General features: G+C 40.1%; 1 protein-coding gene across 3 annotated transcripts in view; it reads left to right on the plus strand.

The window, feature by feature from the left end:
* The window catches only part of PHF3 (PHD finger protein 3), a 38,302-nt gene extending 13,535 nt beyond the window's left edge, over positions 1-24,767 (plus strand). For all 3 annotated transcript variants that reach the window (XM_069974578.1, XM_069974579.1, XM_069974580.1), the window contains 13 exons: positions 668-2,198; positions 3,299-3,617; positions 4,462-4,639; positions 7,135-7,288; positions 8,027-8,183; positions 8,295-8,411; positions 9,234-9,362; positions 12,187-12,316; positions 15,225-15,420; positions 18,427-18,583; positions 19,881-19,970; positions 20,090-20,285; positions 21,975-24,767. In XM_069974578.1, the coding sequence (XP_069830679.1) occupies positions 668-2,198; positions 3,299-3,617; positions 4,462-4,639; positions 7,135-7,288; positions 8,027-8,183; positions 8,295-8,411; positions 9,234-9,362; positions 12,187-12,316; positions 15,225-15,420; positions 18,427-18,583; positions 19,881-19,970; positions 20,090-20,285; positions 21,975-24,022 (5,402 nt within the window). In that variant the 3' untranslated portion in view covers positions 24,023-24,767. The remainder of the gene's footprint in view (positions 1-667; positions 2,199-3,298; positions 3,618-4,461; positions 4,640-7,134; positions 7,289-8,026; positions 8,184-8,294; positions 8,412-9,233; positions 9,363-12,186; positions 12,317-15,224; positions 15,421-18,426; positions 18,584-19,880; positions 19,971-20,089; positions 20,286-21,974) is intronic.
* Positions 24,768-27,108: the final 2,341 nt, after the last annotated feature.

Genomic DNA, 27,108 nt, shown 5'->3' on the forward strand with positions numbered 1-27,108 from the left:
GCCACATAGGAATACTTTAATGGGGTAAGCTGCTATTTGAGCCACACAAAAACGAGTTGTCAAAGAGACTGTGTAGCATTGTCGCAGACAAACTTGGCTGTGAATAATGTTATTATTAAAGCTGCATTCACACGTTTTGTGTTCTGTCCGTGAAGCAAGGTTGCGTGGCCGTGCGGCTCTGTAACTACAGTGTTGTGGCGCTTTAGAGAGTTTCCCCCGCTGCTGGCATAATATTGATACATCATGCCTGGCGCGGAAACAGTCCAGGTTGGGCATACAACGTCCATGTTGTCAGTGTTTCAACTAATGCAACCTAATAACAGAATTCTTACCTCCCATGGCAACTACTACGGCAACTACTACTACAACTACTGTGCATGACCCCAGGTTCACTTTTCACATAAAAGAGGTTAAAACATAGATACAGCCCTATGGCTCCCAGACTATAAACTATTCAAATGATGAACGATCATGCGTTAAGTATGCTCAGTTTGTGCTCATCTCTAGTTGTTGTCCCTCGCATCCAGACTCGCTGTATATGTGGTCATATGCTATATCTTATCACTGCCTTTAGTAACCTGCAGTCAGACACCTATGTTCCAAATTAAATAGTGTAGTCTCAAAGGTGCACTTTGCCCAACTTGAATTCTGTTTCTTTTCCTACCAGAGTCCACAAGATCGCTGAGGCAAAGCACTGTCGAGAAAGCTTTGAATCCTGTAAAGGTTTCAAGTCCGAAGAAAACTAGATATTCAAGGAAAGATACAGCGGTAGATAAAGTGAAGGACGAGGAGCATGTTCTACAGCTGGAGACTAATGATATAGGAAGCAAAGAAGCAGTCGCTTTAGAAGAACCGAACACATCTCCAGTAAGTTCAAGGAGATCATCAAGAATAGCAAAGAAGGAAGTAAAGGGAAAAATTAATATTGCTGAAAATGAAAAGGAAGAGTATTCCGGTCCAGCAAATAATATTTTATCTAAGAAGGATTGCATTTTGGGAAAAGGAGGAAACAATTCAGAAATTTTACTTGATAATGACCTTGCTTTGCTAAAAGAAAATCCTGACAGAAGTGTAGGTGAAATGACAGAGCATGACTCAAGGAATTCAGAAGGACAACAGGTTGTAGATCAAGAACCAAGTGACAACAAAGCATATCAGGTATTTCAACCTGAAGATAAAAAGACAGATAAAATATATGATAAAGTTCACCAGGAGCTTGCACTTTTATCAGGTGTCGAATGTAATTTGGATGTGGATACAGTGGTGAATGATCAATGTTTGGTGCCGACTTCTGATCAAGGATCCTTAGAAAAGGGCAATAAAAATACTCGTTTTATTCCTTCTGAAGTTTTAGATCCAAGCAATAATCTTATAACTAAAACAGATACTTCTCTAGAAATCATTGCTGAAAATAATCCTGAAAGCTGGGAAGGTAAAACAGTAGTTCAGGGTACTGAAAACGAAGTTACAGTTAAGAATATTGTTAACAAAAACAAAAGTCAAAACAGAAAAGGTGTAAGAAAGGTAAAACCCACCACAGGTAAACAGTTGGCATCAGAAGAAAACACAGGGAAGAGATTTTCTGCTTCCAAAGATGCGAGCTTAAACACCAAACCCCCCCAAAGTAGGACTAAAATCACAAAAAATATAAACCCTCAATCTATGAACCGACAGGAAAAGATGAAAATTATTAAAGTAAAGAAGAAAATATCTGAAGGCATGAAATCTGATAAAGTTCCTTTAAAAAGTAAAATAAAGAATTCGGATCTGGTCGGCAAAAAACGAACCGCATCTACACCACTAAAACAATTGGATGACGCATTAAGAGATAATCAAGGAAGTTTTAAGGACGTGGAAAAGATGGTTTCATCCCGGGCGCGTTCTAGAAGCTTGTCTCATTCTAGCGACAAGGCTGTCCTTAAACAGACACCCTCAAAAGGGAGCAATGTCGCCAAGGATGATGGGGAAAAGAAAGAAGCGAGTGAGCTGTCAGAAGAGAAGACAAAGCTGAAGAAGTCACTGCCGCCTCGCCAGAGGAGGAGTAGTAAAAGTATTTCTGTTGAGGAACCACCATTGTTTATTCCTGATAACATTCCAACTGTAAAAAAAGAAGGAACAGAGGTGACTTTACCAATGGAGAAGTATATTTGGAACCCAACCAGGCACTGTAGTTCCTGCAGAAAACTTCATGGAAATAGGTATGCTGATTTTTGTATCCTTTTTATAGTTTTTATGTCTGAATACCATTTGTTCTGTTTGTTAAAAAACAAATAGTTTTTAGTTGTTGCTTGATATCCCTTATATAGTTCAGATAAAAGCATCCACTTCAGGGTAGCATGGGGATACCCATGCAGCACTTATATAATGCCGGGTTCACGCTATGTTTTTTTGTAAAGACGAATGAAAAACACGTAGGGTGAACCCAGCCTTTTGCTGTAAAAATACTGTGCTTTAGAATAACACTTTGTAATGGATACAATAAAAATGGGGCAAGCTACTAAAGGTATCTGTCTCTTGAATCTGGATGCCGGATTGCTGGACACGCAGGGCATAAGAATGCTTCTTGGAAAAAGCAGAGTAAATCCTGAATTGGGCTGTTTTTTTTTCTTTACTACTGTGTGTACAGAATGCATTTCACCATGTGCTATTCTATTAATCTCAAATCTGGCACTACACAAAGGGTCATATTACATGGCCCAATCATAAAGTGTAAATGAGCGCCAATCTAGACTATTGGGCAGCAAGGGCTGCACGGATATAGTTAGAGATGTCCGTGCAGCCCTTGCCTTTAGTGTAAAATGATAAAGTATTTACTTACCTTTCCATGTTCCCCGGTGTCCTTGGGCCTTCCTCAGTGTCTGCAGCTGCAGCTCTGTTATCGTCTCGGCACTAATGCTTTGCTTCCTGCTCAGCCAATCACTGGCTGCGGTTCTGTCTTGATCAGTGATTGGCTGAGCAGCCGCGGCCTGTTGGTGCAGAGACTAGGCTGGAAGGGAACAGAAAGCAGAGCTGCAGAGACAAGAGAAGGCCCAAAAACACCAGGGAACGTGAGAACGCCCGATGATTTAGGTCTAGACCTAAAGAAACGATCAGCCGATGATCGTTTCATCAGCTGATTGTTGTCTTTATTACACAGAGCGATAATCAGCCGAATCAACCTGATTTGGCCAATCATCGCTCCGTGTAATAGGACCCCTAGTGTACTTCTGATTACCCTAATACATCAGGAATTGTGTTCTCTAAAATATGAGTTGCATTACTTACCCCCTTTCTAATAAGATTAGTTTTTGCTCATCAGATTCATGGTGGGATGCGGAAGGTGTGATGACTGGTTCCATGGAGAATGTGTTGGTTTAACCCTCGCTCAAGCACAGCAAATGGAAATGGGTGACAGAGAGTATATATGCGCTAAGTGCTGTGCGGAAGAAGAAAAAATGGATATTACAGAACCAGACATTTCTAGTGATAGCCACAAGATTGATTTACACCAAGAAGTCAAAAGTTTGGAAAATGCTAAAGCTATGATGACAGAATGTCACAGCTTGACACAAGAAAAATCTAAGCCAAGTGACGATACTATGAAAAACAAAGAACACAAAGTTAAAATTTCCAAAAAGGTAGCTATTACCACATTTTTTTTTCTTAAGAGGTTTCATTTGTTTGATGCTGATACCCTGTTACGCTTTCCCTATGTATTTTATCAGAATAATAGAGATATTTGTGTTATTTGATGTCTGTGGCTTGCTGTTGTGCACAGTGCCACCATCTGGATGGGGCTATAACAATGACATCTCAACTCTGTACTATGACAACAAATTTAAAGTACCCTGTCTGTAAGGGTATGTTCACACAAGTTGGAGTTTCATTGCGTTAATGCTGTGAAGGACAACCGAATGGCAATTAAATGATCACTGAAGTAATGCAATAACACCATGAAATGATTACTGCAAATAAAGTATGCAGTAATGCAATTGAATGCATTTTTGAACACAACCTTAAAGGTAATCTGTCACTAGGTTTGCGCTGCCTCAATTGAGGGCAGCATAAACTAGTGACAGAAATGCTGAACAGATCGGTGTATTACTTACATCATTCTGTTCAGCCGTTCTCTTAATATGCAGGAGAATAGGATTCTTGCCACACCCCTCCCCCCGCCCTCCAGCTGCTGATTGACAGTCGACTGCCAATACACAGCATGGTTAGATAACTGCCAATCAGCAGCTGTGGGAGGAGTTTTCTGCTTCTCATGAATATCCAGGACTACTGAGCACATGCACATAATGGAGAGGACTACTTATTGTCCATGTTATTCAGGAGAAGATCTCTAAATCAGCTGCACAGAACAATTTAAGTGATACATCGTTCAGCTTCTCTGTCACTAGTTTAGGTTACCCTTAGATGGGACAACATAAACCTACTGACAGAGTCTCTTTCAAACTCTGAATTTATTTTCACTCTTAGGTGTCTGGAGATTCTCGGCATTCCACAGAAAACAAGGATTCGGATACCAAGAAACAACACATTTCTAATCGCAAGAGCTCTGCCACAGCTGTTCACAGAGTGTCAGAGGAAAAACGTGAAAAGTCTTCAAAGGAGCCAGCAACCTCTTCAACCCATGATGAAAAGACTGTAAAATCTGGTAAAGATCAACTTCTCAGCCCTTGATGGCACATTGTCATTTTATTAATCTGCAGACAACATAAATCTTATGACATATCCCCATCCAAATGCTCTATTATTTTTATTTTTAAGCTGGATTTACACCTACCATATTGCAGAGGTTTTCACGTTTGTTACAGAGAGATCCTCTGCGATACTGGTTTCTATTAAAGCGAGTGTACTTCGCTGCGCTTATTTTACCTTAAAGGGGTTATCCAGCACTACAAAAACATGGCCGCTTTTCCCTCTCTTGTCTCCAGATTGGGTGGGGTTTCAAACTCAGTTCCATTGAAGTAAATGGAGCTTAATTGCAAATCACACCTGAACTGGAGACAAGAGAGGGAGTAAAAGTGGCCATGTTTTTGTTGCGCTGGATAACCGCAGGGATGCCGTTGGGCGCGTTTTTTTTTGTGTGATTTGCTTACCGCCCCCCCCCCCCCCCCCCCCGTGTTACACTATCCTCCCACTCCCATTGATTGTAACAGAGCCGCGTCCGGGGGTGGGGGGGAAGGGTTTTCATCAAACTTCAGAGGGGGGGGGGGGGGGGGGGCGCTCGGCCAATCGCCTGGCTGCGGTGCTATAGCGCAGTGATTGTCAGTGGAATGCAGACAGGTAAGCATGCTTCCATGAGCCAAATGGTTAACTCTTACATGTCTATGGCACAATAAGATCCGATGCAAGAATGGAGTGCCATAGACTTTTATAGGAACCATTGTTGCCCTGGATTTCTCTGCGAGAAACTCTCATTGTGAAATCCACTGCATTATGGTACATGTGAATCTAGCCTTGTTAAAATCACTATTACCATGGACTACAGATCTGTATACACTCTGTACTATAAGAGATTCATGAGCTGCCAATCCAGGCTGCTTACTCTTCAATGCTGTCTATGCCCAGTCTTAACAGAATGCTGCAAGTGACTGGCAGTCCGGAGTAGAGGCTTATGAACATCATGGATTACTGGACACCCGTTTAATCTGTAGTCTGCAGAAATTGTGATTTTAACAAAAATACCAGCAGACCAGCATTATTGTTTTAGTCAAGACGACGATCAGCCGACATTATGCATGCCAGTTGATCATTGCCTTTTAACACTAGCTATTACCCCAATCGATTATTGGCCGCATATGGCCGATAATCGCTTGGTGTGATAGGGCCTTTAGAGTACTATTACATGAATTGATTATCGTCCGTACTTGGCTGATTTACGGCCAATAGTCGTTTCGTGCAATAGGTCATGTTTTAAATCATTGATCAGCCGAAATATATGATGTCAGCTGATCGTAGTTTTAAAGTATGGCCTAAAATCCTGATAACGATAGCGACTGTTTGCTGGCCGTTGCTCTGTGTAAGAAGAGTGCCAGACCACTACTCTCTCCTATGGGCCACCTGGATGATCTAAGGATCGTCCGGCTGCACCCTCCACCCCCGCAGATCCCTGAGGACCCCCTGCTCGCTGTTAATACGTGCAGTTGCTGACCTGACCGTTCGAAGCTCGCTTGCTCTGAAATATCCTTTGTTGAAACCCAAACACCTAAGGCTGTGACTCAGTGGTGCTCTACATCCGTGATCCCAATAATACTCTTAGTATAGCAGAAAAAGTTAGGGCATTTACTGTTCAATTTCAGCCTTTTATTCCGTTGTCATGTAGATAACTATAGCCACAGGTAAGCTAAGGTTGTATTGAATCTATGTGAGAACTAAATAAATGGCTGAAGGTGACCAGTCAGTGCTTTAAAACAATAATAGCAAAGTGCTTCTTTAAAAAGTTTAAAGGAAACCTATGACTAGGTTTATGACCCCGATTCCTGTGATATATTACTTCTTTTCCTGCAGCAGTTTTCATAAAATCAGTTTTGATCTCCTGTACGGCCATTTCTTCACCTATCTGCCGATGATGATTGACAGCGATCTGCCTTTGTAAAGTGGTAATAAAACCTAATTTTATTAAATGTGCTGCATGAAAAGAAGTAATATATCAATGAAATCAGGTTCTCTCGTCACTTGTTCATGCTACCCGCAGGCCAGCATAAACCTAATGATAAATTCCTTCAAGGTACCTAATAGAATAGCATAGAGTTCTATATAAAACCTTGATTTTACATTGTATCAATATTCCTTTCCTTTTTCATGTTTTAAATTTTTGAGTTTCAGTTTAAGAAAGTAGTGGTAGCACACATTTAACCAGGTTAATATCAATACGTTAAACTATTCCATAAGTAGCAAAAAATAATAAGCATTTATTTCACTGATTTTGTTAGAGAACCATAAAGCTTTTGAATGGAAAAAGAAAAATAGTGATGATGATGATAATGATGATAATAATAATAATAATAATAGTAGTGAGTAATAATAATATCCTTATCAACAGCCCTGCAAATCCTGAAATGAACATTGGTGGCAGCCCGTGTCTCTTACTGCTACTGTAATGGGGTAAATGTAACACTTAATTTATCTCTTTGATTTTAAATACAGGTGTTAATGAAAAAATAGATGTGAAAAAAAGAAAATCAGAAAAAAAAGGGTCCTCATCTAGCGTTCCTGTTACCTCTCCATCTACACCAAAACCATCTGTTGATCAAATAAGACAAAGTGTTCGACACTCTCTAAAGGACATACTAGTAAAGAGGTACGTGGTAAATAGAATATTGTGTTCAGGATAAATATATATTTTGTAAAGTTTGCATCCAATGCTTTTTTTTTTTTTTTTTGCATAGTTTCCTTTTATTTTCAAATGTTTGTGACTTTTATGGCAGGGTTTCAAAAGGAATGAATCCTAAAATTTTTATTACTATAACCTTTTATTTACATTTAATTATAATGGGTGCCATCTTGGTATCTGTTTTGCTGAGGGTTTTCCTTGAATTATATCTGTTATCCCTAGTAAACAATCATTTTACTGAACACAGACTATAGTTTTCTTGATTATGGACTAAAATATTTAATTCCCTGTTTTTTATTCCTCCCCTTTTTGTAACAAACCCTCAAATGTTGCTGCAGCATGCAAAGCAGTACTAAGCAGTCTACCCTGTGAATCCAACACTTTCTGTCCAAGGGCCTGTTCACACTGAGTAAAACAGGCGGAAATTCAGAGCGGAACCTTCCCATGCACGGACCGCTCGGAATCCCGCCTGCTTCAGTGTCTCAATGTAATGTTTCGCACGTCGGCTCTTGGAATTTACATTGACAAAGTAATATAACCTTATTAAAGCAATGTATTAACAAAAAAAATATTGAGTCTTTGGAGTAGCCCTTTAGGTCTCACAACTTGATTTTAAAACATTTGCCAAGACTATAGACGCTTGAGACGTGTGAGGTTCGAGGAACAATAAGATATTTAAAAAGTGTTGTGTTTTTTCTTAATTAGACTTTCAGAGTCGAGTTCTAAGATTCCTGAAGAAAGAGCCACAAAAGTATCAGCCAAGATTGAAAAGGAGCTGTTTTCCTTTTATCGAGATACAGACGCTAAGTACAAAAATAAGTACAGAAGCTTAATGTTTAATCTGAAAGATCCTAAAAACAATGTAAGGTTTTTTTTTTTTTTTTTAAAGTAATCTAAGCACGGTTTGCCTAGAAATTGAGACTATGTTCCTTCTGAATATAATATACAACGAGTTTTAATTTTTCATTCTTAGGTACTCTACAAGAGAGTTCTTAAAGGAGACATCACCCCTGAACATCTGATCAAGATGACGCCTGAAGAATTGGCCTCTAGAGAGCTAGCAGCATGGAGACAAAGAGAAAATAGACACGTAAGATGAAAAATAAATAAAATTTATATATATATGAATGAGGTGGGTAACCTCCAGTCACCGGCCGCCTCTAGATCTGGGTGGCGTCTGGGACGTGAAGTGTCAGGCTCCCTCAGCCAGTCAGCGGCCGAGGCAGGACTCCGCTATGGCCGCTGACTGGCTTAGCGGACATGGAACAACACGTCCTAAGTTCCCTCTCGAGGAAGTGGCTGGGGACCGGATCCCGGAGCGTAGGACAGTGGGATCATTGGTTACAGCCAGGCGAAGTTTACAGCAGCATGTTTCACTCAACTGCTCGGTGTGCAACATGACTCTTTGAGGGACACAAGGTCCATAAACTATAATGGAGCTAATCTTCTGCAGTCAGAGCACCAAGCCAAGCAGTGAATGTTAAAGGAGGTCTTGGCATAGTCCTCGGCCGATCGTAACTTCTGACATGTCCGTGCGACTGTGACAGTAATGGTTTAAACATATTCCAATCCTTACTTAGTATGGGAAGTTTTACATTTTCTAGTTTTAGGGTAGCTTCACACACACCATATCGCTGCAGATCCACAGCAGATTTGGTCTAAATAACTGAACACAGCATCAAATCTGCTGCAGATCGGCTGCGGATCCTGTACATGTGAAAGATCTTTTACTCTTAAAATATTAGCAATAGATTTCAGATATATCATGACTTAACCATAATTTTTTATGAACCTATGCTTATTCAGCCACCTTTACCTCCCATTGTACATGTTCACCTACTGTAATATATGAGGCTGCAAGTGAACTTGCAACAGTTGACCATTTTAATGCTGCTCTTCATTCTCTGTTTAGACCATTGAAATGATTGAAAAAGAACAGCGAGAAGTTGAACGGCGGCCTATCACCAAAATTACACATAAAGGGGAAATTGAAATAGAAAGTGATGCTCCTATGAAAGAGCCAGAAGCCATGGATGCTGAGGTATATTTGTGTCCATTACCATGCTCCATTTATTTTTAATAAAAACACTATACCTAGAGAATTCGTACTTGAGAAAAAACAAAAGTCAAATGTGCCAAATAAAATCCAGTCTAGTTTCTTTATGGTGTGTTTCTTATTTGCCTTTGATTTGGCCACGCCACATACAGCAGTTTTTGGGGAAATTGCCACTTAAGTCAAAACTTGAGTCGGAACTAATGGTGGTTTAAAAAAAGAATGTGAACTATAAAGGAAAGGACATATACTTCTGAATTCTGCCAAATCTTGCCACTTCTGGAATTGGAAGCAAAGGCAGTTTAAAGAAACCCCCTGCCATTTGTGCAGGCCTGTGTTTGGAGTTCATGCTGCCCTATGCACTTTGGGGCACATTTATCAAGACTGGCGAATGAGTATGCCAGTCTTAAATAAAGCCCCAGTTTTCTGTATAGATTTGCTAAGAGGCGCACACCTTATAGTAAATCCAGCTGGCCCTGTGCCTAATGCAGGCTTTGCGCAACAAATCTACACCTTTGCAGGAGATGTAGATTTGTGTCATGATTTACGCCTTCTAGCAGACAAAAACATGATAAGTTGGGTGCGGTAGGAGGCCACCCTCCTGCACCCAGCCGTGCGAACCTGTATGTTCTGTATTGATCTCTATGAGCAATCAGTGTATTGTATAAGAGTCCCCTAGGGGGACTACAAATTACTGTAAAAAATAAAATAAAAAGTACAATTGGTGTCACAATAAATAAGGGTGGGTCTGTAGGTGAAAAAATGTAATGTGGGTCTGTAGGTAAAAAAATGTAAGCGCTATGTCCTTTTAAACTTGAGAAAAGTGCAAAAACAAAAATTGGCTTTGTTTTTAAGGGGTTAAGCGCATGCAAGCAGGCAAATTTGCAAGTCCAGGTCCCACATACAGTTCATGATCACATGTCTAACGTTGCAGGGGAGAGTGTCCTATATTTACTGACTTTTTTTTCTCTCTCTCTTTGTTCTTCAGATACCGTTATTCTGAGGACTACATCGATGACTGTTGGATAGATATATATATATATATATATATATATGTATGCATTAAAAAAGTAAATAAAATGGTTAACGAGGGATATAGGGGTGCTTTAATTTCAATAAAAAAAAATTTCTCTGGTGTATTTTTTTTTCACACACTTTACAAGCTTACCAATGGAAGCTTTCTGATTATGTCCATTACTAAGCTGGGGCTTAGTGTTAGCCTATAAAATGGCTAGCACTAAACCCTGCGTTATTACCCCAGTACCTACCACCACGGGGGTACTCGGAAGAGCCAGGTACCATTAGTCCTGGAGTGTCAAAAAAATGGTGGAGTGGTAGCAAGCTAGTATATTAGGCTTAGAAAGATCATAATAAATGGCCTTACCGACTCTGGTGTTACCAGGATACTGATGTTTGGTTTTTGTACCTGGCTGGATATGGAAAAGAAGTGGGGGGCCTTCACAGTTTAAAAAAAATAAAATTAAAAAAAGCCTGCAGGGTTCCCTATATTTTTTATTGGGGAACCTACACACTTTTTATATTTCTTTAATTATTATTTATTTTTAACAGTGTGTAGCTTCCCCCTTTCTATATCCATCCTGGTACAAAAAAAAAAAACCCAGCAGCAGCCTAATAAAACCAGGGTGGGAAAGGCCATTCATTTTGGCCTAATAATACCAGCTTGCTACTGCTGATACCCGAATCTTTCCAGTAACTTAGTGGTGGTGGGTTCTGGGATAATAATGTGGGGTTTAGCGGTAGCAACTTAATGGGCTTACAGTAAGCCCCAGCTCAGTAATGTACACCATCTATCAGGCAGCTTCCACTGCCAAGCTTGTTAAACTGAGATGAAAAACAAAACACACCAGCAAATTTTTTTTATTGAAACAAAAATACCCACATGCCTTACTTGACTATTTTATAAAAAAAAAAAAAAAACTAGTGGTCATCGACGTAATCCACAAAAGTAGTTCTCAGGCTAACAAATGCTTTAACAAACTGCAGGTGGGACCTGGTCCAAGTCCTGCCTGCAGTTTACAATCATATATGCTCACCACTGTGCTGAAAGGTTTTTAACATAAATCCAGACTTGTGCTGTTTGGGGGCGATATTCTCCGCCGGCGGTGCTGGCCGGGTTCTGGTGTGGTGTTTTTGGGTCTGGTCCTGTGGCATGGGGGTCGCAGGGTCGTCCCATGGCCCCCGTTCCCTGGCTGTGCACGCCTGCGGGGTTGGTGGCCACTGACTGGCACGGTGTGGACTTAGTGTAGGGACCCATGTGTATCAGATACCGGCACGAGGTACATGGGGCAGTATGGCTTGATCAATTCATACACAAAATTCTGATGTGTTTTTTATTTAGCCTAGGGGCACTAGTATCAGCCATAGGTGTGAGGTGCAGCACTCTGTTTCTTCCCTGAACCGCATTTTAACATAAATGCATTGTGGGAATACAGACCTAAACTTACACCTCCCCACTCCTGTCTGTACGGCATCTTCCTCTGCACTGCAGCCTCTAGTGATCATGTGACCAGATCACCAGAGGCCAGTGATGTAAGCTACTGTACTAAAAAAAAAATAAAAATAAAAAAAATAAATAAATATATATATAATATGTACTGCATTATACACCCCCCCCCCCCCAGGCTAGTTTCTTTTCTCTGTCCTATGGTATATGATTGGTAACCAATTAATTTCCTACACCACTATTGATATCTACTGAATGTTAGGCACAGTACATAAAAAGGGTAAAAATAGAACTACTTTATGTCTAGATGTTACATTTTATGTTCCCCCTATGCATCTTATATTGCAGGAATCTGTTGCAAAACCACTAGAGAAGGAGGATGTTCAGAAAGAAAAGGAGGATTCAGAAGAGCCTACATCAGATACAACAGCACAACACAAAAATCATCTCTTCGATTTGAATTGCAAAATATGCACAGGTTTGTTAATGTATAAGTAAGCCTTTACAGCCTTTATGTGTGTTGGGAGACATGCAGAACGTTATCAGCTTTTGCTGTACATGGTAGTTTCACTGTTAAGCACCTAGGGGCTATTTTGACTGTTTAGATCTGCATCATTTGGGAATACCCTTAGTTTTCCAGATTTCAGCTCTTTAATGTAAATGGTTTTTCAATGTCCTAAGAAAACTACAGTTGTGCTCAAAAATTTACTTACCCCAACAGAATTATTGTGTTTTTTTGTCCTATTTTCAGAGAATATGAATAACACAAAAATGTTTTTCCCACTCATGGTTATTGGTTGTCTCAAGCCATTTACTGTGTTTTCTCTTTTTGATGATGACAACCAAAAACACCAAATGGCAGTGATCAAAAGTTTACATACCCTGGTGATTTTGGCCCCATAACATGCACAGAAGTTGACACAAATGGAATTTAATGGCTACTAAAGGTAGCATCCTCATCTGTGACCTGTGTGTGTGTGTGTGCATAAAAGCTAAGTCATTTCTAGGATCCAGACAGACTCTTTCATCTTTCATCCAGCCACTGATGTTTCTGAATTGTGAGTCATGGGGAAAGCAAAAGAATTGTTAACGGATCTACAGGAAAAGGTAGTTGAACTGTATAAAACAGGAAAGGGGTACAGAAAGATATCCAAGGAATTGATAATGCCAGTCAGCAGTGTTCAAACTGTGATTAACAAATGGAAAATCTGGGGCTCTGTAGAAACCAAACCACGCTCCGGTAGACCGTTGTTCAGAAAATTGTTCAGGATGTAAAGAAAAACCCAGAAATCACATCGGCTGAAATCCAGGACTTTATGAAAAATAGCAGTGTGGCTTCAAGATGCACAATAAGGAGGATTGTGCATCTGGAAGGAATTGAAGAAAAATGAGCTATATGGTCTAGCCGCTAGAAGAAAGCCATTACTGCGCAATTGCCACAAAGTATCTTGCCTACAATATTCTAAACAGCACAGAGACAAGCCTTAAAACTTCTGCAACAAGGTCATTTGGAGTGATGAAGAAGAAGAAATTAATCCCGGCACACATCAGGTAGACTTCCGCTTAGTTTATTTGCATAACAGGTGCAGTATGTACAGGAGGACACGTTTCGGCTATGCAGCCTTCATCAGCTGGAGCTGATGAAGGCTGCATAGCCGAAACGTGTCCTCCTGTACATACTGCACCTGTTATGCAAATAAACTAAGCGGAAGTCTACCTGATGTGTGCCGGGATTAATTTCTTCTACTGATTTCGGGACGAGTCCTACCACGAGCACCATCACCTCCACAGAGTGCCGTCTTTCATCACTTTACCATTTGGAGTGATGAGACCAAAATCAAACTTTTTGGCCACAACCATAAACGTTACATTTGGAGAGGTGTCAACAAGGCCCATGATGGAAGGAAGACCATTCCTACCGTAAAGCACGAAGGTGGGTCGCTGATGATCTGGGGATGTGTGAGCTACAAAGACACAGGAAACTTGGTCGAAGATGAAGGAAAGATAAATGCAGCTTATCTGCAAATAATGGAGGCAAATTTGCACTCATCAGCCTGGAAGCAGCACATCTGACGTACTTGGACATTCGAACATGACAACGATCCACAACACAAGGCCGAATCGACCTGACATTGGCTACAGCAGAACAAAGTGAAGGTTCTGGAGTGGCCATCTCAGTCTTCTGACCTCCAATATCATTGAGCCACTCGGGGGAAATCTCAAGCGCGCAGTTCATGTAAGACAGCCCAGGAATTAACAGAAACCATAGGCTTTTTGCCAAGAAGAATGGGCATCTTTACCATCTGAGAAAATAAATAGCCTCATCCGCAACTAACACAAAAAACGTCAAGCTGTTATTGATGTTAGAGGGGGCAAAAAACGGTATTAAGAACTGTATGTAAACTTTTGATCAGGGTCTTGGTGTTTTTGTTGTCATTATGATTTAAAAAGAGAAAACACAGTAGTTTGACAATAAATGGCTTCACCCAACCACCAGGAGTGGGGAAAAAGGTTTCGTGTTATCATCCATATTCTCTGAAAACAGGACAAGAAAGCAAAAATTCTGCCATGTATGTGAACTTTTGAGCACAATTGTATATCTCTGTTTCCACATTGGCCAAATTCTTAAAAAGTTTAATTGCCTTTAAAAGTATATAGATGGCATGGGCAATCGCTGGTGGCCCCCAGCTGCTGATAGCAGCCAGGAGTCACTGTGTATGGAGCAGGCTTGAGTCCCAAGGTCAGTTCATGTAATAAGTGCCCTTAACTGTATACAAAAAACTAACTCTGTATACAAAAAACTAACTCATTTGAACGGGGCTGTATTGTAGTGAATTTAAAGTCATTGAAAAGCTGCAGTGCTTCAGCCCCTTCACTCTGAGGACTGGATAAATCTCAGCCATTATTTTCTACAGCACTTTTCTCTTTTAACTATTCAGATCTCTTATTTCAGTGTTGATGTCTTAAATGGGGGTTTCCGGCACAATGAATATTCATCTATGGAGTGTGGGTGCTTTCAAAATAAAAAGCAGTGATACTCACCTGCCCCAATCCCCAGTAGTTGTTATTTCCTGCACAATCAAGCAATGAGCAGCAGGGATCAGGAGACGTTGGAGCGACAGCTGCTGAGGAAGGAACTGATGAGTATTCTGCCTCTTACATTTTGAAACCAACCACATTCTCTATTTAAAAAAAAATTCTTATACCTGGAAAAAAAATCCTCACTTTAGCAACCTAAACTTGCTGGCAAAGATAGTTATTAGATTGTTGTCTTCTTTCCTTTAGGATCATCCTTTTGCTTTACTTGTTTTACTTTGAATTGAATATACAACACCTTGTGCATTTGTTTTTATAGAACGTCTTTTTTTATTCTTTTTATTTTACAGGGCGCATGGCCCCTCCTGCTGAAGCTCTCTCTCCAAAGAGAGCGAAGTTAGCCACCAATGTCCCCCGTAAACAGTCAGATACTGAAGTCGATAATGTAACAGAAGCTGCTTCAACTGTACCTGGTTCTCTGGACATAGACATGTTAGAAACCGAAAAACTGGACTCTCCAAAAGACACATTCTTCCCAACAACAAGGTAATTGTGGTTTCTTGTGATTTCTTGTGCCTTAGTTTGAGTGATTAAAACATTTTGGAAATGAGGAAATAATGGAAACAGGATATGGCATGGGGTGACATAATGTATGTTAGCTGGATCCCTCAATTTTTTATTCCAAGTACACCAACAGGCTGGCATTACATTTAGTTGGAACCAGTGGTACGGCTATTTCTCCATCGTGCCCTAGAAACCAATATTCAACACAAAAATGCTACTGGTTATGGTTATGATACTGTGAGCAGCGTGCCTGGCTTAAACGCAATACAATACGAGTTAGACCGTCTCCCATTGAACACAACTGGGACGTCATTGGTCAGCAATTGAAAAGGGTTCTTAATGGTTTGAATACAAGGAAACTCTCAGCAGGTTAGACAAATTTAACCTGCTGATATCCCCCTACAACACACGGCCGCTGAGGGTGAAGGTGTGTTTCTTACTATTAGAGATGAGCGAACCGGGTTTGAGTCGATCCGAACCTGAACTTTCGGCATTTGATTAGCGGGGGCTGCAGAACTTGGATAAAGCTCTGAGGTTGTCTGGAAAACATGGATACAGCCAATGACTATATCCATGATTTCCACATAGCCTTAGGGCTTTATCCAAGTTCAGCAGCAACCACTAATCAAATGCCGAAAGTTCGGGTTCGGATGGACTCGACAGACTTATCTTGGGAGTGACAGCCTGCTCAGCTAGTTACTAGTCATGGCGATGTCCCATCTCAGTCAGAAATCGGCTGATCAGTCTGTGACTATAAAGACAAGTTTGTCTATGAAGTGGAGGCAAGTTTTTTCAGTGCGGCATCTGAGGACACTGCAGGAGGGCCCGATGAAGCAAGGCTCTTTATTATTTTGCGACATGGAGAGATAAGAGAGAGTTGCTGCACATCACACCTATGGCTGACACTAATGCCTCTCGGCTACATTTAAAAACCAACACCAGGATATTGGTATATAATTTGATCAAACCATATTGCCTCATGTACTTTATTATTTTCTATAAGTAGAGCATTGTATAAAAAATGTAAAGGAATGGAGTACTTCCTTAAGTCATCCCTGGCCACAACATGATCGTACCACCACTGTGCTTTATTGTAGGGATGGTATTGGGAAGGTAAATGTCTTGTTTTCTTAAAGGGGTTATCCAGTGTTTAAATTTTTTTATATATTGCTGCTCTGTTGGTAAACATAATAAAGATGTTTTTGGATCTCAGGCCCAAGAGTAACCATTGGGTTTTTGGTCACCTTAGGGCCCTATTCCACCGGACGATTATCGTTTGCATAATCGTTAACGATTAACGATTTCAAACGACCGCTATTGCGAAAGACCTGAAAACGTTCACTCATTTCCATGGAACGATAATCGTTATTTATGATCGTAATTGCGATTGTTTTTTTCTTCGCTATTTATTCGCTATTGCGTTCGTATCTATTGCGAACGGCCGAACGATGTCTTATTCAGTTCATTCCTTCTCGCTGCTTTTGTTTTTGGTCTGATATTCATTGTAATCTTTGAGAGAAGGAAGGGCCTAGAGCTACATTTCTCATGTCTTACCAAAGGGATTAAATACTTATGCATGTACAGCACATTGTGCTTCGCGCATAGCATTCTTAAGTTAGCAGTTTTGGCAATTTTGGCCACTAAACCTACGTAATAATCAACCGGCCCTTTCTTGCTTATAAAGATAACTTTTCAGCAGTTTCAGCTGGATGGCGAGTTGGTTTAGGTGCCACTGCAATCTGAATAAACAGAGCCTGCAGAGGATTTCAAGGCTCCCTCCTGTCAACTATAGATGGAGGGTGGTGCAAGAGTGCAGGGAGAGGTGTTATAGCCTGTAGTTAAGTGACCCAGCCACATCTCTGTGGTTTTTCTGCGGCTCTTTTAGATATACGGACAAGGAGAGCTCTTTTAGATATTGCAACAATGGACCTACAAATCCAACTCACCATTACTCTGTGTTATGGCTGTCAAACTGTGTCAGTGATGGTCCAGCTGTGACTGTTGGACCTGTTGCACTGCTACAGACAGGCAAGGTTGGCTACTTTTTTTTTTTTTACAGTCAGACAGAGGATAGTGAGGTTGGGGAGGTGACATGGCTGATTTGCTAGGACCATAGAGAAGATTTCTTTATATATCAGTTTAGACTGCAATCTGACACAACATAGGATCAAAGTAAAGTAAGAGACTAAGGGAGGAATTGTTGGTATTTTTCCCCCCTTATATTTTTAAGCATTTTATGTGTATAGTTTGTTTTTTGTTTTTTTTTTAATAATTTTCTTCAGAAAGATCTTTATCGTTACATAGATGTTAAAGGGTCGTATCATCTAAGTTTTCTTTCTTACAGAGCCAGATAAATAAAAAAAATTGTTCTTTTTATTCCAATCTATTTCCTGTCTGTTTTTTTTTATTTTTTTATTTCATGTTTTGTACATTACTATGGGGGCTGCTATCTTGCCTGAGCTGTTTTTAACAGCATTTAGTGAAATGCTTTACAGCAAGACTCATGGACATAGATGAAAATAGACAGTCTGTCTCCTAAAGATGAATGTGAAACATTACTGAGCACGCTCTGTGACCTGTGATGAGGTCATTCTACAGGGAGCTGCTATTACCTACTGGTGTCACATACTGCTGCAATGGTATACAGATCACTTTACAGCAGCCTCTTCTCATAAAAACAGACACAACAGGAAGTTTCAGCTTAGCTTTAGCCCCAGTGGTAAAAATGAAAACTGCAAGATATCAGGATTATTTTATAATATAGATGGAAAAATGTAATTTAATTTTTTTAAAGTTTAAAAAAACAAAAAACAAAACAGTTGAACTGACACCAAGGATGGTATAGTTGGCTCTTACACTCTATAGTATTTTGTATCTACCCCCGTGTTAAAATTTTGTTCTTGTAATTTGTAAATGTGAGTCTATGTAAAAAACTTGTTTTCATGGGGTAATGTTAAATGTTTTTTTTTTTCTGTAATAATTTTATAGCTCAGAGTCATTTACCATTACGGACTCTGCTGAAGATGAATCTACATTTTTAGCCCGTTTAACCTACATTTGGAAAGGATTTCTTAATATGCCTTCTGTTGCAAAGTTTATCATCAAGGCTTACCCTGTTTCTGGGTCATTGGAGCATTTATCAGAGGTATGGAATAGATTTTTTTTTAATTTTTATGATTGTTATTAAAGTGCTTAAACATTGTTAATATTAAGTCGTTTTTCTTCTCCCCCCCCCTCCATCTATTGACTTTATGTCCAACTTTAAACACCAGGGCCCAAACTTAGAATCAAAGTGTGTAAAACTGACGCTGGTGTAAACTAGCAACAGCGACCAATCAAAGCTCAGCTTTCAGCTCTGGTAGAATGAGAGCTTAGCTGTCAATGGTTGCTGTGGGCAGTTTACACCAATATCAGTTTTGCACTGATATGAAACTGTGAAATATATGAAACTGTGTAATATATTCCCGCTGGAGTCCTTATACCCTCAGTTCTACTGCCCTGATCCTCTTTTTAGGGTAGCTTCACACGTACCGTATCGCAGCCGATTTTCGGTTGCGGATCCGCAGCAGATTTTACTAAATGAATGAACACCGCATTAAATCTGCATTGTCAAATCTGCTGCGGATCTACCCCATAGGCTTCGTTCCCACTGAGGAAAACTAGCGGAATTCCGTGGCGGAATTGTCCGTCGCGGAATGCCGTTAGCCTCCCTCTCATAATGGGAGTCTATGGGAGGCGCGCGCTCCTGCTCTGTCCGCGCTGAAGAATGAACATGTTCCGCTAGATTTCCTCAGTGGGAACGAAGCCTTAGGGTAGATTCACACGTACAGTAAGGTGTTAATTTAATAGTTCAGGCGATTACATTTGTTACTGGGCTGCGGGAAAGGCATGCATGGCCAGTTCTGCTAGTAGGAGTATATTAGTAGATAAGAGATTGCTTTGTGATACATGTTCTCTAACATTGGTAGCCTGTTGCAATATGTAGGATAACATATGGTGGCATATGAGGGAGAGATTATATATCAATTTAATCAAATCCAGCAAGACGTACCTCCGCACCTGCCCGCAGTTGGCTTAATCTCCACTGGGGGTAGCTGGTTGGCCACTTCAATTAGAGAGTTTCATCCATACACCGGCACCCCTGCATGGTGCTCAGCACAATGAAAAGTCTCTGAATATGCATGCAATGAGAATAAAGCTAATGCTCCACTCATCCAATACTGCAAATTGGTTTTTATTCTTCACATGCTCGTGGATACAAACAAGTCACATAGGCTACGATCGATCCGCGCTCTCACCGCGCTTCCTCTTGGCCCACACCTATCCACAAGCATGTGAAGAATAAACACCAATTTGCAGTATTGGATGAGTGCCGCATCATCTTTATTCTCATTGCATGTATATCAATTTAATACCTAAAAGTATACTGTTTTTCTTTGTAGGACCTTCCTGAAAGCATACAAGTAGGTGGAAGGATTTCACCACAAACTGTTTGGGATTATGTAGAAAAGATAAGGGCCTCTGGAACAAAGGTAACTCCGTTACAATTTGCTTAAAGAATAAATTAGTGTTTTCTGTTGGTCTAAGAAAAATGTGATTTTGTCTTCAAAAGCATCAATAACTATTCTGTTATTTTTTTTTTTTTTTTTAGGAAACCTGTGTAATACGGTTTACTCCTGAGACCGAAGAAGATCAAATATCATACACGCTTCTATATTCTTATTTCAGTAGCAGAAAACGTTATGGTGTAGTTGCAAACAACATGAGGCAGGTGAAAGACATGTATCTCATCCCCTTAGGTGCCTCTGAAAAAATTCCACATTTCTTTGTACCCTTCGACGGGCCTGGTAAGTTTTAATTACTTTAAGTAAATTTACTATGTTACTATGTTCACACACAGTATTTCTGTCAGTCTTTTGGTCAGTATTTTTTCCACCAAAATCAGAAGTGGAACTGATGGAGCAAAATTATAATGGAAAGATCTGCGCAGTTTGTGTTTTCAGTCCACTCCTGGTTTTGGTTGAAAAAGACTTACTTAAATGCTGTGTGTGAACAAAACCTAAAGAAAAAGTCCAATGAAAATAATAATTTGCAAGCAGGCAGTGGCAAATATAAAAAACATGCTCTATTTACCTCTGTCCGTGCCCCCGAAACGCTGCATCAGAGGCTCCGGGACTCCCGCCGGAACTCATCTTCCCCTGAGTTTGGATTACAACTAGAGATGAGCGAACCGCGTTCGGGTTCGAGTCCAACCGACTTGGATAACTTGGATAAAGCTCTAAGGTTGTCTGGAAAACATGGATACAGCCAATGACTATATCCATGTTTTCCACATAGCCTTAGGGCTTTATCCAAGTTCAGCAGCCACCGCTAATCAAATGCCGAAAGTTCGGGTTTTGATCGACTCGAGCATGCTCGAGGTTCGCTCATCTCTAATTACAACACATGTGTGTGTGGGGGAATTCCACAGTATATTAGTACACACACGGCATAAAAATCTGCTTGCAATTCATGCAGAAATTAATGTTGTGGATTTAATCCAGATTTCTTATTGACACTACTGTGGATTTCACAAGCATAGATTTTACTTTTTAAACATTGCCATAACCTGCCTTAAGGTCTTCATTGGCAGTTCTGCACCAAGTCCACACTAATATTGGTAAAATTTAGTGTAGATTTGCAGTTAGATTAACCCTTTCACGACCATGGGTCATTGATTCATCATGCTGACAGCAGTACCTATAAGGTTAACTGTCAGCGGGTGCTGACAGTTTTATTGGGTCCCCGGCTATCACTAACAGCCAGGAGCCGCAGTGGATGACACAGGCACAGCTTCTGTGCCTGTGTCATCCTGTATCATGAATTAACGTTGCTGCAACCTCAGGCATAGGCTGCAGCAACGTTAATTTACTGTGCAGTGGCAGGAGAGGGTTAAGATGCAGAAATGCCACTGAATTTTCCACCTTGGAAAGATACTCTTTTTATACCCTAAAAAGACCAAGGCACATCCCCTGTAGGACTCACTTTAGCAGAATCTGTCAAATTATTTCACAATCTCACACAGTGAGTTTAATGTACCTTCACAGGCTAATCTAAGGACTTTGCAAACTTCTGTTTGAGAGTTAGGCAAATTATTTTTTTCTTTTTTCATGTGAGCAGCAAGTGTCTACAAGGGGGTTCGGTTACCTCAAGTGCCCAGCATTTCTATTCCTTGTCGCTGCTTGCCTCCTTTTGTTGTATTTTATTGACACTTTTTATGCTTTAGATGGAAATGCTGGACACTCGAGGTGATCCTGACCTTGTGTATAATTACTACCCATTTATATGTATTTAAAGTCAAAAGCTATGTCTGCCAATGGGGCCATTGTACTTGTAAGAGAGCCACAGCTCTTTACTGCCACAATTCCTAAGTATCTCCATGTGTGAAATATGGACACAATTATTAATAATAAGTAATTATTTTATTAAGCTTTGTACTGATATTGCTTTATTTTAGTTTAGTACTTAATCGATTTTATATATGTTTTTGTATACAGGCCTAGAAGCACGTAGACCAAACTTACTTCTGGCTTTGATAATTCGCCAGAAGGTGAAACGACAACATAGTACAAGCATTGATGATGAACATTTAGGTTCCTTACTTAATGTGCCGGAGAAGAAGAGTAAAGTTGAAGCTGATGATGATGACAATGAAGATGATGATGAAGAAAATGATTTTTTCAATTCTTTTACTACCGTATTGCATAAGAATAGAAACAGAGCACAACTTTCAGACACAGAGGAACCGCAAGCAGTGGTTGAAGCTGTACCAGAAGCCGTTAAACGGGAGCCACCAAAGCCACTACGTTTTTTACCAGGAGTATTAGTAGGATGGGAAAATCCACATTCTACCTTAGACCTGGCTAACAAACCTTTACCTGTTGATATATTACAGTCTCTTTTAGGTACTACAGATACATTTGAATGTAAGTCACCATCTATAGCAAATAATAAGCCATTAAAAGAAGAAAAAAATCAAGTCATTGATGAAGTAGTCCCATCTGAACAATCATCAGATACACAAATGAATATGGCATCCAGTACAGTAGAAGAAACAAAAGAAAATCCAACCAATACTACATCAGCAGGATCATCACTAGGGCTTTCTCTGAAGGATAAACCTCCTGATGTTTCCACTGAGGCATTTTTAACTACAGTGAATGTTCTGGGTGAAGAAGAAGTAGATAAAAGTCTTTTAGCAGAAGAAGCAGATCCTAAACATAATGCTGTACCAGATTCAACTATATCTTCAGTTCCAATGGTCAAAAGTAACGATGATGACAATAATGTAGCATCTGTGGATGTTAACACAAGCCCTATAAAATCTCCGAAGGTAATACATAGTAAAAGGGATCCCAGACAAGCCGCTGGAAGAGGTCACCATAATAGTGCTTCAGATACAAAAGACAATGAATCAGATTCACACCAGCATAAGGAATCCACTGAAAGTTCTTCCCGCCATAAAAAAGAGAAGTCAAAGAAACATTCACACGAAGAAACTGATGTATCTTCACCTAAGAGTAGGCCAAAAACCAGTTTATTGCTTTCTTCTTCCACAGGCATTGAGACAGATATAGCTGAAGAATCAAATACTGAAAAACCTTACCCTCCTGATCTTCTTATAGATGAAACAGATCCTCTCCAGCAATTTAGACGCGCTTTGGCTGCAAACAAATCCCAGGCACAAACATCCACTGCTCCACCTGCAGAAAATTCTGAAAAAATTCCAGCTCCTGCATTTCCAGCAAACTTTTCTCCATTAATGTTACCACAGCCTTCATTCTTACCGTTAAAGAGTAGCCCTCCAGCCTTTCCATTCCAGCACGCTCCTGGCTTTCCTTTGCCAGGTAATCCATTATTTTCCTATGCTCCTCACATACCACCTCTTTTGCCAACACCATTAGGTATGGGTTTTCCAAGACCACCTAGATTTCCATCTGCAGAAACCAGTATCCATAATCCGTTAGTTGGGTGGCACCCAACACTTCAGTTGGCTAGACCGCCACCTCATTTTTTTGGACATGTTACTACTGGACCTCTTATAAACACTGAACCAGTCAGGTACCAATCACCACAAAAGCTCTATCATAGAGATCACAGAGGGCCAGAAAGACGTCACAGTGATCCTTGGGACAAGCAAGATCGTATATCTGACAGAAGCTCAAGCCGAGGAAGCAGAAGTGAACACAGGCAGAGATTTTATAGTGAGTCACATCACTCAAGAGATAAGAGGCATGAGAAGGAATCTGGGAGTGATAAGCATGGAGATAAAGACTCTGAAAGAAGCAGACGTAGGGACCGAGACAGAGATCGGAAAAGCCGCGATAGGGAAAAAGAAAGATCTCGGACCTCTCATAGTGACAAGTCTAATGATAGTAGAACAAGTAAAGAAGGGAGAAATGATAAATGCAAAAGCGAGGACCGATCTCATGACAAAGACAAAAGCCGAGAGAGAAACAAAGATAGAGAAGAGGAAAAAGACAGAGATCGGCACCACAAAGACAAAAGTAGGGACCACAGTGATAAATCTAGAAGTAAACGATAAACGTCTCCCGTTGTTTATAGTTTTATCTCTTACCTGGTTGTGCCATCATTTTCTATCAATTGTCAGTGTTTTTCCAGACAAAAACTGTTGTAAGCCTGATTGCCCATTATATGTTTTACGTTCAGTACTCACTAATCTTAAAACTTATTTAACAAATCTTTTACACAGATAGAAATGTATCGTCAATATATTTCTTTCTAAATATGCTAATGTGTATTATTTAGTTGGAAATTTTTGTGTAGAATGAAGCAGATTTTTTTTTTCACGCTAAGGTATTAACATTTTAAAAGGAAATACACAATGTATTTAATTGCACTGTTTTTAAAACCAGAATATATTGAAGCTCTACAGAGTCCTACTTGGAGATTTAGAAAAATATTTGGTGCTTCAGAAAATAACAAAATAAAAAGGCAAAAATAAATAAATCTCCATAAATGACTTATTATGGTCAGCAGATTGGAGGGTTATTTCATGAATCATTAAGTCAAAGCCGTTCGGTTACTATAGCTTTGAAATGCACTTGCCATAGGGGAATATTAAAGCTAATCTTTTAAGCTTCAATTTCTTAGTTAAATTCAGAAATTTTTGTTTGTGCTTTAAATACTTGAAAATTCAGCTTGTACATTCTTGTGTTTTGCTATTTTTTATACTGTAAAATGTAAATATTTTAAGGAATATTTTGATTTTAAAGATAAAATAACTAACATATTTTGTCTCATTCCACTGTATGTAATGTTGTGTTTAATTCCTGTTCTAAAAAAAGTAAAGGTTTTAGTAATATTTCTTGCATTTGCATTAAATGTTTCCTTTTTTCTTCATATTATAATTTTTTTCTATTTAAATACATTTTTAAGAGTATTGTCCTGTTTACACACTTGCACATTGCACAAACACATGCAAACAAAAAAGAGGAGGTGTGTGAACAAAACAACATGTACTCACCTACCCGGCTCCCACTCAGGGGTCTGCTGTCTTCTGCTCCAGTGCCGGTCACTTCCTGGTCTAAAGAGAGGACTTAGGACGTGACTTTTCAAGCCTGCTCAGCCAGTTAGCCATAGTAGGGTCCCGCCTCGGTTGCTGCACAGGCTTGGCGGGCCAGACACTTCACATCCCAGATCCTAGAAGCGGCTGGGGACTGGAGCCAAGGAGGTAAGTGTATGTTGTTTTGTTTACCCACCTCCTCCCCAGCTTTTGAAAAGGAAAAAAAAAATCTGTTCCCAGACTTCTCCTTAAAAGTGCAGAGTTCCTCTTTATGTTTTTTTTTGCAATGTATTTTGGGTGGTGTTTTTGGGCAATTTTTAATGCTTTAAAAAAAATGCAGCAAGCATGCCCCTATAGGCATATTTATAGAACACATGATATCCACAGCATGCTGCATTTTAAAAAACCACCATGGACCTGATAAATCTATTGCAAAAAGTGGTTACAGATTACAGAGCAACTATTGGCCGATTCAGGCATATATAGCCATGTAATACAGGCATTGAACAGCTGAGGAGCTGTAGAAAGTAAAAAGATTTATACTTACCTCTCCAGGCTTCCTCGGTGTCGTCCTGGCTTTTCTCTCATCACTGCAGCTGCCACTGACACTTTTGACACATCTCTCTGTAGTGACAGGCTACTCAATTAGTTGGCTGAGTAGCCTGTCACGTGTCAGAGGTGTCAGCACGGAAAAGCCCGGAGAACACTGAGGGGTGCCTGGCAAGGTAAGTATAACTTTATTATTTTCTATGTACACCGCATGAGCCAGCAAGGGCTGCACTGTATGTCTCGGTGTGGGAAAATAAGAGTTTAAATCATATAACACCTTCCCGACCCATGATGTACATTTACAACATAGGCCGGGTAAGGGAAGAACAATTATGCTAAGTAATTGAGTATGTGTGCTAGTTTACTGTACTGTATATGCACTCCAGCAATCTTATACAGTACTGTACAGGATGGGAGATGGTGGTGCACTGACTGTACTACTACTGTACTGTATATGCACTCCAGCAATCTTATACAGTACTGTACAGTATGGGAGATGGTGGTGCACTGACTGTACTACTACTGTACTGTATATGCACTCCAGCAGTCTTATACTGTACAGGATGGGAGATGGTGGTGCACTGACTGTACTACTACTGTACTGTATATGCACTCCAGCAGTCTTATACTGTACAGGATGGGAGATGGTGGTGCACTGACTGTACTACTACTGTACTGTATATGCACTCCAGCAATCTTATACAGTACAGGATGGGCAATGGTGGTGCACTGACTGTACTACTACTGTACTGTATATACACCCCAGCAATCTTATACAGCACTGTACAGGATGGGAGATGGTGGTGCACTGACTGTACTACTACTGTACTGTATATGCACTCCAGCAATCTTATACTATACTGTATGTGAAGCCTCACCAGTGCTAAACTCACCAGGTACAACCCACCATCCACGCTTGCAAAAACGTTAAGATACCGAGTACTTCAAGACGGGGGGCCCAAAAAGTGTTTGAGAACCGAGCAAGAGTTTGAGAACCAAAGCAAACTTTCCTTGAAAATACAGTTTGATTTCCAAGCAGTTTAAGAACCGAGGTACCACTGTATATTTAAAACAGGCTAGTCAGCATTGGGATACCATGAGGAACTGCTTTGGGCTCAGTTATTTTTATGTTCTTTAAAGTGGACATGTCAGCACCTTTTTTTGCAGGATAAAGTAAAGTGTACAATACAGCTTTAGGAGATATCTCTTCTTTCAGTCTGTTGTTCCAATGACAAGATTTAGAACTGTGTATGCAAGTTAGGAGATAAAGGCCATGGAATGTTCCCCTTGGCTGATAAAGCCCAGCAATGTTTGGCTTAAGACACAACTGAACTTGCTGAGCTTTTGCAGTCCAGGGGAATGCCCCATGGGCTATGAGACTGTGTGAGGTGTCATTTTTTTGCGCCATGATCTGTACTTTCTATCGGTACCTTGTTTGCATATTTGCGACTTTTCAATCGCTTTTTATTACAATTTTCCTAGATTTAATGCGACCAAGAATGCACAATTTTGCACTAATAGTTTGGGCGATTACGCACGCGGCTATTCCAAACATG

This window comes from Dendropsophus ebraccatus, chromosome 6, assembly GCF_027789765.1.
Source record: "Dendropsophus ebraccatus isolate aDenEbr1 chromosome 6, aDenEbr1.pat, whole genome shotgun sequence".
Taxonomy (NCBI): Eukaryota; Metazoa; Chordata; class Amphibia; order Anura; family Hylidae; genus Dendropsophus; species Dendropsophus ebraccatus.